Here is a 16,152-nt window from a genome sequence, read left to right as displayed (position 1 = left end):
GGGAACACACAGCTCAGAGATATTATTGATTCTTGGAATCTAAAATTCAGGACCTCAAGCCCAAGCGCAAGCATCTCACAGATACACCATGAACACCTACCTCCCCAGCATAATGTCTTATGCCAAACTGATGGTCTGTAACCCGAGGTTTCACATAGTAGTGGTTGCTCTGAAAAGAAAGACAAATAAATCTTCTTATAATACCAGTGTAAGAATAAATAGGCTCAGTCAGGAACTCTGCCATATGACAATGCTGGGATGGGCAAGGACTTTAGCTGTTGCAGAGCCTGACCACATCTGCTGCAGTTACCTGCAGCTACATTACAAATATGTTATTCCAATAAGATGGAAAAATCCAGCCCTTCAAGGCACTCCACACGTGAGCAAGGGCTTGCAGAATCAAGGCTGGGCAGGCATGACATGGATGAAATGTTAATTCTTGCATGTCTGACACCTAAGGAGACTGGGCTCCACAAAAATCTTGTGGTGCCAGACACAAGATCAGGATGCAGGGAAGACGGCAGCTTTGCAGAAAACCCACATATCTTTTATGTGTCAAAGGAAACATCAAACCAATCTCCTGTCTTCCTCTATATTTCACTATATTTTCTTTGCATCTCTCTTCCCCTTTTTCAATATTCACTTTTCCTTTCTTTTACTAGCTATTCTACTCTCTCATTTTTACCTGCCTTTCTTTGTTCTGTGAAAACTGTTAACTGTGTAAGAACTGACATGCCACTTGAGGTCCATATAGCTGAGTATTTGGCCTCCAGCAGTGGCTATATAGGGTAGAAGGCGGCAACAATCTTACAAACAAGGCAAGTTAATGACACTTTCATCCTAATAATCTCTCAAACTCCAATTATTTTCATGAGGTTTGCCTAACTAGTAATGCCAAGTGTATTTCTCATTGAAATACTTGCCCACCTGAACTGATGCAGACTTCTTGCATCCAGAGTGTCCTTTCACAGGGAGCTCTCAACTAACTGCACAGGGAACTACAGCCAGTAGGTTTTAAGCCTGGCTCCCATTAGTGCCATTTGTCTTCTATGGGCCATGTGTGACTTTTAAACCCACCACATCCCCTCTTAGTCATCTTTTCTCCACACTGCAGGGTCCCTTCAACATAGTTTTCCATCACACTGAAGCTGTCCCAGACCTGTGGCTTACCAGATCTGATCTAACTCCTTGATGAGTGGAGCTGCCCAGTGATGTACACTGTTCAAAGTGCAGGAGACCCATGGATTATACAGTGCCATAACAATGTTTTCTGTTTTTATTCTGTTGCTTTCCTAGAAATTTCCAATACTTGATCTGGGTTTTTTATTACTACTGAGCACTATGAACAGCTTAATTAAAAGGCTACTCAATGCACAGAAATCACCAGCAACCAAAATAGCAGAAATAGCAGAAACAGCAACCAAAATGTTGTGGAGCATAAAGGAATGCAAAATAATACTGAAAGTCTCATGTTGCTATATGATAAACCACAGGTACCTTCTTAACAAGCGAAATGCATCCTGGTCTGATTATTTATCTCAGAAAAGAATAGGGAAAAGATGTAGAGGAATTCAGAGACAAATGGCAGAAAGAAAGAGGAGCTTTGAAATTTGTCCATTTGGAGACAAACTAAAAAGGTTGGGACAGTTCAGAAAGAAAATTCAAAAGAAGTGATATATTAAAAATATTCATAAGTTCTATATTCAAAGTTAACAAAATACCAACCACAATAAAAAAGGTAAATCAGGCATTCTAATATACCTTGACCTATAATACAAGGGACAGCCACAGCAGACTAAATTGAAGGTATCGACTTAAGCATAAAGAAAGGAAATATTTCCACAAAACTGCATAGATATCCAACCAGAAGTCATTGCTATTTTATCCAATTTGTAGTCATGAGTATAACTGGCAGAGTTAGATGCAAATATGAAAAATGAGAATATATGCATCTATGCCAATTTAAAAAAAACCTGCCAGATAAAGGATACAAGTTTGTATGTGTCATGGTTTCAGCTGGGATGGAGTTAATTTTCTTGCTAGCAGCGGGCATAGTGCTATGTTTTGGATTTGGGATGAGAAACAGTAATGATAGTGCACTACTGTTGTTGGTTGTTGCTAAGCTCTCAAGGCCTTTTCTGCTCCTTGTACTGCCCTGCCAGCGAGCAGGCTGGGAGGGCACAAGAAGCTGGGAGGGGACACAGCCGGGACAGCTGACCCCAACTGACCAAAGGGAAATTCCATACCATATGACGTCATGCTCAGTATATAAAGCTGGGGGAAGAAGAAAGAAGGGGGGTACATTTGGAGAGATGGTGTTTGACTTCCCAAGTAACCAATACGTGTGATGGAGCCCTGCTTTCCTGGGGAGGGCTGAACCCCTGCCTGACGATGGGAAGCAGTGAACAAATTCCTTGTTTTGCTTTGCTTGCGTGTGCAGCTTTTGCTATACCTATTAAACTGTCTTTAGCTCAACCAACGAGTTTTTTCTGACTTTAACTCTTCTGATTCTCTCCCCCATCCCAACTTGGGCGCTAAGCGAGTGGCTGCATGGTCCAAGTTGCTGGCTGGGGTTGAACCACACAACAGTATGTTTTCTGGTTTGGTTGGAGCCTGAATTGGACAACTACGAAACATATTAACTGACAATGTTCTTACTAAGTAGTAAATTACTCCATAACTCCCTGCTTCAGGGTTTAATTTGCTTTGTTTTCAGTCTATTTACTATTAAGAACAGATTGTTGGCTGCACCAGAGACAGGGTAAGAGCTTGCTATGGTGATCTCACTGTGGTTTCTGCGTCCCCAGGATAACTTTCTGACCTGCATGAAAAAACCCTTCTACTCCTGTGTCCAGAATACAAGAAAGAGGAGGAAAGAATTTAATTAATTAGGAACAATGAGAGTGCTTTCATTAAAAGTCATGAGGCAAAAGCCATCCCCGGCCCCAGGAGACAGAGATTTGACATGCTCTGGAGCAGACTCCTGTGAGTCAGCTGGCAGGAGAAACCCATGCCTGCTGTGCAGCCGCATCCTGTGCCTGGGGTGCTGCCTCATGTTCCGTCGCAGACCAGCAGAACCTGACCTGAACCCATGCTACGAATTCAAATATCCTCTACCCACAGCCTGTGGAATGCACACTCCCTCTCTCTGTGTGCACAAGAGACCATTTGCAGGTTTCTTCACATATTACTTTTGTTCAGTGCAGCCTTATTAAACACTCTCAGGTTTGGGCCTAAGGCATTTCAAATTTCCTGCACAAAGCACATATTTTACAGCAACAAAACCTTCACTTTCAGTTTTGAAATGCCGATGGGGCTAACATACTGATCATTTGCCTGCCGGGTTATTTTCTTACTTACCATATGCTGGCTGTGAAGTTTTTCCAGAAGGGTGTTGTCTGTGCCTTTGGGGAATCGACTCTCTTCATTCACCAAAGCCAGGAGACCCAGTTTCTACAGCCAGACAAGAGACAGGCTTTTACAGTCAGCAAAAGCTCTAACTGCATAGCACCAAGCCAAGAACTGGAGATCTGGACAGCACATTGAGCAATAACCCCTGAGTTATGCCCAGCAAAGCTCGAGCTGAAAGCACAATTCTGGCCAGCCAATGCATTCAACAAGCAGAACGTAAGTGGAGATTATTTATAAAAAAATCACATTAAGGTTTTACTTAAGTGCTGCTCCCTGTCTAAAACTATGACCCCCCTCCTAAGCTTACTCTCAACAACGAGCAGAGATCTGCTTTCTTGAGCTGGGATGTGGCTAGAACAGCTCATACTTTTTCCAGGTCATGATAGCAAGATGATCTAAGCAACTACCTGTTTTTAAAACCAAAAGACCCCAGGGAAGGTCTCAAGGTAATCAGCAGTACCAGTTGTGATCCCTGGAAACTGTCACAGATAACTGCTCACCTTCTCGATAAGGTCCAGGCACTCTGCATTATCCATCCAGTCAATGGCTTCCCAGTTTATCCCTTCCCTGACAGTCAAGAACAAACAGAACAAAAACGTGAAATGCAGGATCCATTCCCCTGAAGTGCAGAAGAACAGAAGCAGCTAAGCATGGCAGCTGTCTCAGGACTCAAAATGATGCGCAGGAATTAGGCTTTGCCACGGTTGAGGAAAAAGAATAGGACACACAATGCACTGCTAACACACGGAGATGGAAGTAGGAGACAACCTTTCTTATCCATCCCAGTGATTTAGAGTGATGCTCATCTTGTAGTCATTGAGCAAATTCCACACCAGCACTAAGAAATTGTAGTTGCTCTCAGTTGCTTTCTCAGGAGTGATAAGCATCAGCCCCAGTGGTGGTGATGATGGACAGTTTGCTACACAGCTTCAAGAGTCAACTGCTGACCCACAAATCTGGAATGCACCCTGAAGCACATCTGCCAAAAGACTGAACCACAATTCATACGTCCACCAAGAAGAAGAGACAGGAGCAAGTTTTCAGTGAGAGTTTTGAAGAGGATGACACGGATAAGCTTTGGCCTGACATGCAGGGGACCTACAGGGTGACCTTGCATCTTTCAGACAGGAGCTGATGTAGGTACAGCAGTGCAATAGACGTGTTTTGAAAATCATCTATGAAATCCTGTAAATCTGTGCTGAATGTGTTTCCCCTGCCCCTTGCCTTATCATCTTCTTATACTCCCAAAAGACAGGCCATTTCTGTTTTCAGAATTCAGAGAAGCCTGGGAATAACTCTTGCTCAGGAATCCAAGGAAGACTACAGGCTATGTTTGAAGCTACTTACTGACATTCTGATACAGACACCTTTCAGGTGAAGGCTAATGTTTTGAAGATAATGAAGTCGTTGTCTACAAACCCTTCAGCCTAGGCTTCATACTTTCAGGTTCAAAGCATTTAGAAACCTGTGGGCAAGAGTTGGAAGCAGCAAACTGGAATAATTTCTGATGGATGGAAAGAACTATCTATCCCCCATGGGTGTGAGAAACAGAGTATCTTATCCACTTAAAGACAAAAGATATCACTCCATGGTGTTTCAGATTTTTGCAACAATGGGTATCAGAGAGACCATATAGTTTTACAAAAAGACCTTTTGGATTCCTTCTAAGAACAAGAAGTCCTTTCAGAATTGAAGGGAGCAGAGTTTTCTGAAACAAGTCAAATCACAAATGAATCGATTTGTTTCTAGTGCCACGGCCGTCTTTTCTAATTGAATGATGAAATATACATGGAACTACTTACTAAACCTGAGGAAGCAGAGATGATACTGTGAAAGATAAGCTTTAATCACATCACCCTAGAATAACTTGAGTAGTCAACAATAAAATTCTCTCGTTCTTTCCAAAGTTCAGCCACAGAACTTAAACTTCTCCGTAATCATCAGGAAAAAATCTTTTGTCACGATGATACCATTCTTAACACAAGCTTCCTGCAATGGTGGAACTGGCCTGAGAAGTGAGTGCATAAATAGCCTTGCAGTTTTGTAATCTTTAGAATTTCATGAATTGCCTATTCAACTGTCTCCCTTTACAAGTCTGCTCTCATTTGCCCTCACTGACCCTGTTCAATTGCTTCATTCACAAACATAAAGGCTTCTGTTTCAGAGCAAGAACTGAAGTATTTGTCCAGCAGCCTTCTCTAGAAGCAGAAATACTCTAGAACATCCCAGGTACTTCAAAAAATACAACCCAATATGAAGCCCACAGAAGAGAAGCAGCTGTGCAGAAGGCCCCATGCTCTTTAAGCTCAGGAAACAGCCTGATGCAAATCTCCTTGCTGAGGAAAAGAGCCCTTTTCACAGTGTAGGAATCTCTAGCACAAAAAGAGCTGTTGGATATCTGTCCATCTGTCTTAAGGGACTTCTTACTTTTTGCACACCAAGATTCCACCTGCGTAACACCACCACTACCTTAGGTAAATCATTACTGAAGTCAGTAATAAGGCCAGTGACCATGTGTTCTAATGGGTTAAAGCCCAAGATATTCCCATGCAGCTGAGAGGTAGATGGGAATCTGGACTTTCTAAATACCACAGGGAGAAAGTTTTTGCTTGCAGGCAAGTGACCTACTCTGGCAAAGGACATGGACAGTGCTTACAGAGACATATCCACAGCCAGGGTTGCACTAAGGCCCAGCTGCCTCTCCTGCCTTAGCAGCAGGGAGTGGAGAGCACAAAGGAGGAATGATGTCCTCCATTCTACCACCCATGAAAATAAGAGGGGGCCACTCCCTCCATTTGTCACCTGTTGTACTCCAGCTGCTCCAAAGAGAAGATGTGTTTGTTGAAATATTCCTGGAGTTTCTCGTTTGCATAGTTAATGTTAAACTGTTCAAAACGATTCACCTGTAAGAAGAAACAAAGATTATAAAACTTAACATTCTTTTCCTTAGGCTCCAAAAGAATGTGTAACAGCCATGGGGGAAGGTGGCAGGCTGGAATAAAGCCAAAGACCATAGAGGCAAGGGGTGTCAGGTGGACATGAGGAGGATAGTATGAGGAGGTCCACTAGGAGAACAGCTTTTGTAGCTCATGCAAAGCTAATTCAGTAGGCCTAAATGGCAGTAAAGAATGCTAAAGACAATCACATTTCTCTTTTTCTTAGGAAGAAAGAAAAATAATTCCCTAAGTGCTAGGTCACTGGGGTTTCTCTTCTGTGAAATATCTGAGCAGTCACTATAAGGCTGCTCAACATACATCTCTCATCAGTTGCAATCAGAAGTGTTACACACACCATTTTCAACACAAGGCAAAACAGATGCAAACAAACAACATGCACATAGGAGTTGAACGTTTAATTTGTATACAAGTGAAAATTCAATATTATCTATCACAGCACATTTGTTTAGGGTCTGTGTCACAAACCAGACCTTGAACATCAGCCTACATGAGTACAGGTGGCAGAAATGGGAAGCTAAATATATCTTGCTGCTCCCAGAGGGAAGCGACAGTGCAGAAATCCCAGAATGCTCTATGCTAACCTAAACAGGATACAAACCTACCAAAATTCCTTCCTATATGCACTGATATCTCCAAAACCAACCCACCCTGCAAAAGACAAAATCCTGACCTGAAAGTTCTCGAAGCCAAAGATATCCAGGATGCCCACAGACTTAAAGTTTTCCTTGCCTTTGATCTTCGTATTAATCTTGCTAATGAGCCATGAAAAACACTGGGAATACAGCGCCATAGAGAGGGAGTCCCTGGAGTCAGCTGCCTGTAAATGCAGAGAGAAAAAATGAGTCACAGGGAGAAGAGAAAGCATAAGGGGCACCATAAATCTCTATGGGACTTCAGGTTCCTCCCCTCCTCTATAGATGTCTCAGCCTCTGTACTGCTTGTACATGGTGCAGTATTTGTATGTACAGTCAACATTCAAGTTTGCAAATAGCCCAGCCGCACACAGATGTACCATGTCTGACCTTTGGGTAACTGAACTTGAGAGGCTGAAGGAAGTAGCAAAATCCTTGACATCCTTTGGAACAAGTGCCTGGGCAGAGAAGGTCACAAAATACCTCATGACTGAGCTGGCAGCAGTCATTTGCATCACCTGAACCAAGATTTGCAGTGACAGGCAAGGTATGTCAGTTCAGTACTCCTCGTAGAGCTGTCAAATGGGTGTCCATGCAGTTTTTAAAAAACTGGTAGGGCAGGATTTAATAGAGTATTCTGTCACCAAGTGAGCCTCAAAAAATCCCCTCTCCAAAACCTTCCTGCAAACAGCATTATCTTACTGGAAGACAGGGTAGGCCAGCCAACAGCCAGGGTACATGCCCCAGAAGAGCATGGGTTGAGAGACCTTTCCGGAGCTGAGCCAACATCCCATACAGTGATCATAACCAAGTGTCAGAAGTGGAAAAAATAACTTGTGATGACTAACAGGCAGTAGATAATAGGGTGTATGTAAGCATGTGGATGAATGTCCGAAACTGAACTTTTGAAATCTCAAGCAAAAGCCTGCTATTTGATAGCTGTAACAGGAACCGGCTGGTTCTAAGTTTTGGTTCTAACACTCGGACTAAACAAAAGTGGCATGCCCCAAATCCTCCAATTAATAAAAAGATATGAGACAAACCCACAAATTAGGAGGTTGATCGCATGCTGTCCTGCACGTACACTATTTAGACTGGGAAGCCAGGGCTTAGGGTTCTGGAAAGGAGGCCAAACATATGGATTCCCAAAGAGAACGTGTGATCCCAGAGAGTAGAAAAAAGGGCCAAGAAAGATGGTGGCAAAAATCTTGACTGGAAGAAAAACGCTGGAAGTGGGGAAAGATGCTGGAGATCAGAGACATGTGGAGACAAATGTCAGGGTATGCCCAAGGACCTTGGCTGGTAGTTCCTGAGACTCGTAACTGCAAGGAGCTACACAACATGAACCAACACAACTTTCTGCCCGACCCTCCTGGACAAGCAGCAATCTCCCTACTGGGAGAAGAAGTTCACATGTAGTGAATGTAATGCTGAGGGGCGAGTGAGCAAGTATGTGAAATAATCAAGTGAGGTAAAAGCTATAATTTTGCCATTTCATAAATAGACCGCAGTCTCTCGATCAATTACAGGTTGTTTACTCTGTCTCACCTCTGACACCAGGGTAATTCCTTCAGCAGGCCTGACCAGCAATGACAGACACCTTCTAAATGCACCCTCATCCTCTTTAGTTTTACAAGCCTGAATAACGTGACCTCTCCTGTTCTGCTTTGCTTATGGCACAGGCCAAATGCCTCTGAATCCTCCCAGCCCCTCTCAGCAAGCTTCTGAGGCCCAGCCTGCAATATTCTCCTTTTCACCCAATGCCACAGTTTTTCTCCTCCTTTCTCTTCCTGGTTAGTATCACCTCTCCAGCAACCCAAGGCAGAGGACACATAGCAACCTCCCTTCTCCACAGAAGAGAACATTTCAAAGCATGGGCACACACGCCTTTTCTGGGTACTTCTTCTCTCCATCAGATGATCTGTCTTATTAGTTGGGACTGAGAATGCCCTCGAGGCTATGCCTCCGCAGTGTCTCTGGCTACGCAGCAAGCTGGACTCATTTTCCAGGAACGGGCCCTCCCCATCCAGCTGTAAGCAAAGCCACTTTCCCCACAATATGGCTCAAATGAGATTCTCAAAGGATCCTTTCATCCTCCCAGCTCTGCCCGCCTTCAGGCCAGTTCATCCATTCAGCCCACTGAAATGTCAAAGCTCAGGCGGGCAACGAGCCCGTTACACAGTGAGAAATCCCTGGCAGCTCTATCAATGTCTTCCTGCAACAAGTGGGAATAGATAGGCACAGTACGTGAGGGCTTAAGCCTTAAATTTGGGGTTCAACACGCACAAATGTCAGGAATAGCTATACTATTGGGGAAAGCTCTGTTCAGGGAGACTCTAAATCCTACAACTGCACACTGTTGTTCTGGATTGTGTGGAGTGTCTCTGGCGTTACTTGTTATCCATCCTTTTGCACTGATACAGAAAGGTATGGCTTATTTAGGACAGACAGCTGAGAAGAGAAACTGCGGTTCTGGATTCTGAGGGTATCTGCCCCAGACTGTAGGCTGAAAAATAATTTGCACACAATTTCATTGCAAAGAAAGGTCACAGACTATGAAAAAAAAATATCATTTCTTAAAGGCAAAGCTTAGTTTGTGATATATTAGCAGATGTCTTCACAGCAAGAAAAGAAGGAACTATTCTTCTATAATGAGCACTTCTGAGATTTCAGCTTGACTATGGTGTCCAGTTAGAGGCACTCCATTTCTTGAAAGATGTGGGAAAACAGCAACAGAGGAAGAAGAAGAGATTTAGAAAATTACTTATAAGGAAACATTGAAGGAACTGGATTGTTTAGCTTAGAAAAGAGAACACCACGTGAAAAACTTCACAGAAGCGGAAGCTTATAAGGTGGACAGCTGGGATGTCAAAGGTAATCTAAATATGAGGAAAATCTTTTCAGCTCCAGACTCCACTGCAGCTAGAGCAGGATACTTAAAGAGGCTGTGAAATTCCTTCCATGGGAAATATGAAGGAAAGTTAGACAGACATCCGTCACAGAATGCCTAGTAACTCCGGCTTCTCTGCCAATGTAGGGATTGGATTGATAATCCTCTGCAGTCTGTGCCAGCACAAAATTTCCACTACAAATGTTCATTTTGCTATAACATGTTTCTTCCATCCTAGTAATATTGTTGTTTCCCAGTGTCTTGCATTTTATTAATGACAGAAGATTTTCTACAGTTATCTGTCCGTGGACCTAAAACACCAAGAGTGCCCTCAAGTGATCAGCAACACCACAAGTTAAAGTTAGTAGGCACAACACTGTAATGAACCAGAGAGAAATGTAATAGATAACCAGGACTGGCTCCAGCACACAGCACAAGTTCAGAAGATGAGAACTATCTATCAATTTATTCGTCCTCTTTGCGATTGTATGGATACACAAAGAAGCTACTGTGGGGTAACAACCTACCATCTGCTGGATGTTTCTTGGTAACTGTGTGCAAGCTTTTACCTGCATAGCAGCATAGCAGCATAACCTGGGAGCTCTGCAGGGTAAAAGCATGCACATGTGCAATTACCACAAAGCATCTGATGTACCTTCTGCATGACACGAGCACGACCAATTCCTGGCGAGTGAAGGTGACTTAAAACCAGTATTGTGCATTGGCATTTGCAGGTGAACTCCCCTGTAAAGCCTAAAAGGCAGAGTCAACATTGGGACCTGAACTACCAATAAGGGCAAAATACTTGAGGACACAGCTGAGCACCAAGGGGTGTAACAGGAAGCCCTAAACTTGAGTGGATGGTACAAGTGGGAGACAGGGGGCCTGGAGGTGCAGAAGTGGCAGAAGCAGGAGCATACACTAGGACACTTACCTGCTCCACAGTGAGAGGGGAGCTGATCTCTTCCCCACGCAGAATCATGGACCTCTGTGTCAGTACTTCAGAAAGCTGGAAGGCATCTAAGCCCAGGAGGTCACTGGCAACGTTCAGCACTAATAACAAAGGAGGACACACAGTCTTCTACTGCACGGATCCCCATCGCTCATGGGGGATCCATATTCTGCAGCTCAGTGAGGAAATCCCAGAGACTCCTACAAGGCAAGCGACTAAGCCCCAGCACAAAACACACTGCCCTTTACTTAATTCTCTTCAGCATACCCAAAGCTGTAAGCTCACATATCCAGTCCAGGATATGGCAGGGTCAGCACCTGTTACGGGCCACAGCCAGACACTCGTATAAGTCAGCCTTTCTGCTGGCAACAGGAAGAGCAAAGCACTGTGTAAAGCTCAGCACCAGCAAAATATTTACTGAATGAGAATATATGTTTTCCTAAAGGCACAATAGTGCAGTCTGAGCATGGGATGCTAAATTTGGATGTCAAGAAGAGAGACAATTAACTTAAGACTTGAAGCAATTTTAATATATATTTATTGCTTCTGTCTGTTTAGGGATTCACTTTACCAGACCAGCTCAGATTGGATAACTGTAACAGAGTGCACACTAACAGATGCTTCAAAGGAAGATGTGGGAAAACCTGTAACAGACTACTTTTATCTCAGACTCCTCCCCGTTCCTATTTCTTACTGCTCTTTCAACACAAAAGAAACTGCGAGGCTGTGGACTCAGTCTGAGGGTATCCAGGAGAACAAACGGGTCACAGGGCCACAGCCCAACCAAATCATACCGCTGCTCCGGAGCCACGCATCCTGTGGCAACGCTTTTGCAGGGTTAAACTGCAGGGAACCTGCTGGCGAAGTCACTGCAGACCAGCACAGCAGAGGGAGAATGAGCCTTGTTGGGGGCCATATGGGGATTTGCATGGTCTACCAAGTTGCTAGGGTCCCACTTACCCGCTTTCGTTGTAACCTGGGCCCCGCCAGCTGTCATGAATTCAATGTTTCCCAGATGAAGTGTGCCAGAAAGAAGTTTGAAGATGTCTCTGATTTCTTCAGTGCTGAAGTCCACCACCTTCATGGCAGTCTATGCAAAACCATACAGCTAATGTTGGTTGTAAATACACCCATGGTACAATGCAACCACCACACTCCTGCCCATCCCGTGTAAGATGTAAAACTCAGAATTACAGTTGTCATGAATTAAAGTGAAATGGGATGGCACAGCCCCTTGCTCAGCTATACGTCTGTCAGTCATGTTCACTGTCTCCTATTCTCTCCTTCATTTACCCTATCCCCACCTGAGGCAGGTGGGCATTTGCCCTATCCTCAAGTTGGGCTTTGCTGCTGCCGTTGCCTGTCTGTCACAGGAACATGGCATTGGTTTGTCTGCGCCTGTGTGAGGAAGTCCTTCCCTGACCACAGGCAGTACAGGTTACAGATGCCACTGGACTGCTTCCATGTTCTGCCTTATTGTCTTCCCTGAAGGACAGATCCATGCAATATACTTAATTTACTATGAATCCATGTAACCCCCTTAATTAACTTAGAATAGTAGATGTATACAGCAAGATTTAAAACCAGGCTTTCAGCATTAACTGCTAGAAGGTTAGAAACAGCTAATGAGGAAGTATGGCACATTCCCTCTGTCTTAGTGCACACATGTGAGTCAGGGCTCTTGGGGCATAAATTGACTTTGAGAGGTAGATCCTAGTTTTCAAGCGTTTGCCCTTGTCAGAGTTCTAGTTCCCTTCTTTCCTCCAGGCCTCTCCTAGACTGAAGTATAAATACCATGTTGCCATTGAAACCTCTGCTGTACAGGAGGCATTTCCTTCCCTTAAATCACACCTAAGCAGGAGCTATTAAAATCCTAAGCTGACTCCTCTCACCTTGCCTATCTGGTTTCACCTACGTTATTAAAGCCCTCAGGCCGATAACCACTTATCAAGCAAAACATGAATTGTATATTCAACCTGCTAAACCCATAATCTCTGGAAAAGTTACAGATGTCTGTTGAAATCTGTGTGGCATTTCAGAATATGGCATTTGCACAGGTGATACAACTTTACCAGAACATTTTTGGAGAATGCTACCTTCACACCAAACTGTTCCCCTTCTAATGGTCAATGTGAGGTTTCCTGCATCAGGCCATTTAGAGGGCTCCCAGGAACTGTTATGGGGTGGCGGGTGGGGTTCATGCTCTCCAAAGTCTCCATCATTCTAAATTATTATTCGTCCTTGACTGTTTCCAAATTCTCCCATTTCTGTACACTAAAAACACTCTTTGAGCCTTGTTTTTACCATAAACAGTTAGAGCTGAGTTTCAGACTCATCGAACATCAAATTTTGGCTTAGGGCAAGTAAATTCTGCCTGTGAGATCTAGATCCTGGAGCATGTCCCTGAGATTGTGCCCAGAAGCTCAGGAGGAGTTAGGACAGGACTCACCATGACCTTACGGAACATCTCTACATCATTGAGGTTCTCATCAGTCACACAACCAGACTGGTTCAAGTAGTGATAAGTCTCTGGCTCAGAGAGGGAGAGGCTCTCTGCAACAGAGGAAAAAGAGGCAGGGAGGAGAAAGACAACACTTTATTTAGCAATCAGCCTTTTCATTCTATGATCTTGGTCCCCCAAAACAGTGCGTATGTTTACCACAGGGAGAGTTCATCTGAACAGACTCCATAACCCTCAAAGCCACACTGAATGCCCTGGGGAAGGGGAAGAGAAGGGTGTGTGGTAACAAAGCTTGCAGATGGTATGCAAAATTATTTAGAACAGTCAAATCCCAAGCTGCAGAGTCACAGAGGAATATTTCGATACTGAATTGACTCAGCAAAAAAACACAGAAGATGAAAATCAGTCTCATAAAGTGTACAGAAAAATAGTCTTAACTATACATGTACAGTAATGACCTCTAAATTAGGTATCACCACTTGAGACAGAGTTCAGAGAGTCACAGTAAGATGTCTGGAGACATCATCTCAGTGCTGAGCAGCAGTCAAAAACTGAACACAGTTCAGTTCCTTCAGTTTTAGAAGGAACACAGAACTAAACATCAGGATTAGGTCTCTGTACATATCTGTAGCACAACCACATCTTAAATACTATCTGCAGGTTTGATTCCCCGTTTTGAAAAGGATAGAGGAGAACTAAAAAAACTATGGACAAAGGAGATGAGGATGATCAAGAGACGTAAACACATTATAGATGGGAGAAGTGAAGAAGCCAGGGACACCAGTTTGGAAAGGAAGATGGGGAAAAATAGCAGAGATGTGCTGAAGAAAATAATCTGGTTTGTATGCTTTCCCTAAGTACCTGCTGATAACCATGGTCCCTGCTATTTCCCTTTGCTTTAGATGGATCTCTGAATTGACCCACGTGGCTATTACTGCATAAACTCCCTAGAACTGAAGCCCTAATTCCTTCCACTCTGTGTCAGACATTCTTCCATTTGATTATTCTAACACACACAGAACAAAAGGCATAAAGAAATTCCCCAGTCCCTCAAAACCAGAATGTAGTTGTAACATGTTCCTGCCCACCTCTCTGACCTCTTCAGCTAGACCATCAGTGCTCAGCAGTGCCCAGGGCAGGTACACACAAATGTTGTTAAGGGGGTGCTGCACTACAAAGAGGATCCTTCCACAGCTGCCGCTTTCTCTGCATGCCCCCTTCCAGACCCACCTCTCCCTTCCCCACATACAGAGCTATAAACCCTTTGTTCACATCGTGTTTTGGTTCTAGTCCTGCCACTACATCACTGGTCTTTCTAATTCTTATCTCTCCTATTACCTATACTATGGTATACCTATGAAGGTTTGTTGTAAAAGTATTTCTGTCAGTCCAACCTTTGAACTCCTGGAACAGCTTCCATCAGCATCCGCATCAAGACTCTTTACCCTTCTTTGCCTCTACCCAGTTTCATTACCTCATTTCTCTATGCCCCCTCTTCACTTTGCACAGACTTTTCCTTCCAGTTCAGAATGCCTGAAGTGTCTTTTCTCATAGAGTATTTGTCATCTTCAGCCTCTTTCTCTCAACTCCCCTTCCCATTTCTGATGAAATCACCATATGGCCTTCAAGAAAGTTTTATATCAAGAACCTGAAATATCCATGCCCTAGTTGACTTATACCTGCTTCGTATGCTGGACTGGAAAGAGGACAGAGCCATATCCAAAAAAATGAAATTACCTTTCTGCTCCCTGCTCAGACCAGCTAGCAGAGCATAAAAGATGTGATAATTCCTCTCTCCGGGGTTCTGGTGTACCACTCTGTTCTGAAACAAAGAATACAGGAGTAGCCAGTAGAAAGAGATCGCACTTGTGGTTGCAAAGGCAAAGAGAGGACCAGGATACAGGTAAATCTCCAGGCCCAGTGCACAAGAGGGGCTTCTTCCAGTTTAGTGATGGTGTTGTCTAAATAAGCTGTACATCAAGATCTTGTCATGTGTGGCTGTGCAACTGAGTGTGTACAGACTTCTCTGAACTCACTTAGAGAGTGCACGCACGGGCAAACTGTGTCTGTTCTGGCCCTGCTGCTCAGTGACTTCCTGAGTCCAAAGTAAACTACATCAGAGCAGAGATGTCTGCATTTGGAGTTGTACCCCCACATTCCTCTCTATGGAACTGAGTTTCCAGGTATTTGTTCTCTCTCTCTTTCCCCTCAGTAAACAGCTTTTTGTTGAAGTCTCTCTGTAATGCACAGTGTTTATCAAAGACAGGGGAACAGGCTCTGACAGATATAGGACAAACATTGCTCCTTCACCATCCTCTTCCTCAGTTGGGACAGTTGCAGTAGTAACACCTAAAGAGCTAATGTCTATGTATGTGCTGTGATGGAGGCATCATCATCCATGAGGAGACCTGGCACTGCCCCACCACACTATGAGGAGGGGGCTCACCCAGCAGCCAGTAGAGGTGATACCTACCTTTTCCAGTAAATCTGAACAGCACGTTAAGGAGAAAATATTCAAATGACATATGGACAGATCTCCTGAAAAAGGGCAAAGAATCTTCTAGACACATTGGAATGAATCCTGTAACAAGCAAAAAATCATCAAATAATTGATGCTTTGGAAGATGGACAAAGAGCAATCCCAAACATCATCTCAGATCCTCCTCTGCACTCCTTTTCCATGGAGGTATTATGTGGCAAAGAGATATTTAAAAGGGCAGGGTCAGATAGAGCATAGGATCTGCACAATGGTGAGGTAACCCAACAAAGGATGAGCCCCATTAGGGACACCTAGAAAGATTAGAGAGGCCACTCTAATCTGAAAGTCTGTATTGCACACAGCAATTCTT

The 16,152-nt window shown here is 43.8% G+C and overlaps 1 protein-coding gene across 1 annotated transcript in view; it reads right to left on the bottom strand.

Annotated features, from left to right (window-relative positions):
* The window catches only part of LOC141462905 (unconventional myosin-X-like), an 86,150-nt gene that overhangs the window by 47,017 nt on the left and 22,981 nt on the right, over positions 1-16,152 (bottom strand). Inside the window, exons 7-16 of the mRNA XM_074145056.1 lie at positions 15,777-15,790; positions 15,041-15,125; positions 13,292-13,395; positions 11,803-11,932; positions 10,825-10,943; positions 7,039-7,185; positions 6,214-6,314; positions 3,912-3,978; positions 3,361-3,453; positions 101-169 (exon numbers count right to left, since the gene is read on the bottom strand). Of these exons, the coding sequence (XP_074001157.1) occupies positions 101-169; positions 3,361-3,453; positions 3,912-3,978; positions 6,214-6,314; positions 7,039-7,185; positions 10,825-10,943; positions 11,803-11,932; positions 13,292-13,395; positions 15,041-15,125; positions 15,777-15,790 (929 nt within the window). The remainder of the gene's footprint in view (positions 1-100; positions 170-3,360; positions 3,454-3,911; positions 3,979-6,213; positions 6,315-7,038; positions 7,186-10,824; positions 10,944-11,802; positions 11,933-13,291; positions 13,396-15,040; positions 15,126-15,776; positions 15,791-16,152) is intronic.

This window comes from Numenius arquata, chromosome 3 (genome assembly GCF_964106895.1).
Source record: "Numenius arquata chromosome 3, bNumArq3.hap1.1, whole genome shotgun sequence".
NCBI lineage: Eukaryota > Metazoa > Chordata > Aves > Charadriiformes > Scolopacidae > Numenius > Numenius arquata.
The sequence above is the reverse complement of the archived record's forward strand: the minus strand, read 5'-3'. Positions and strand labels throughout refer to the sequence as shown.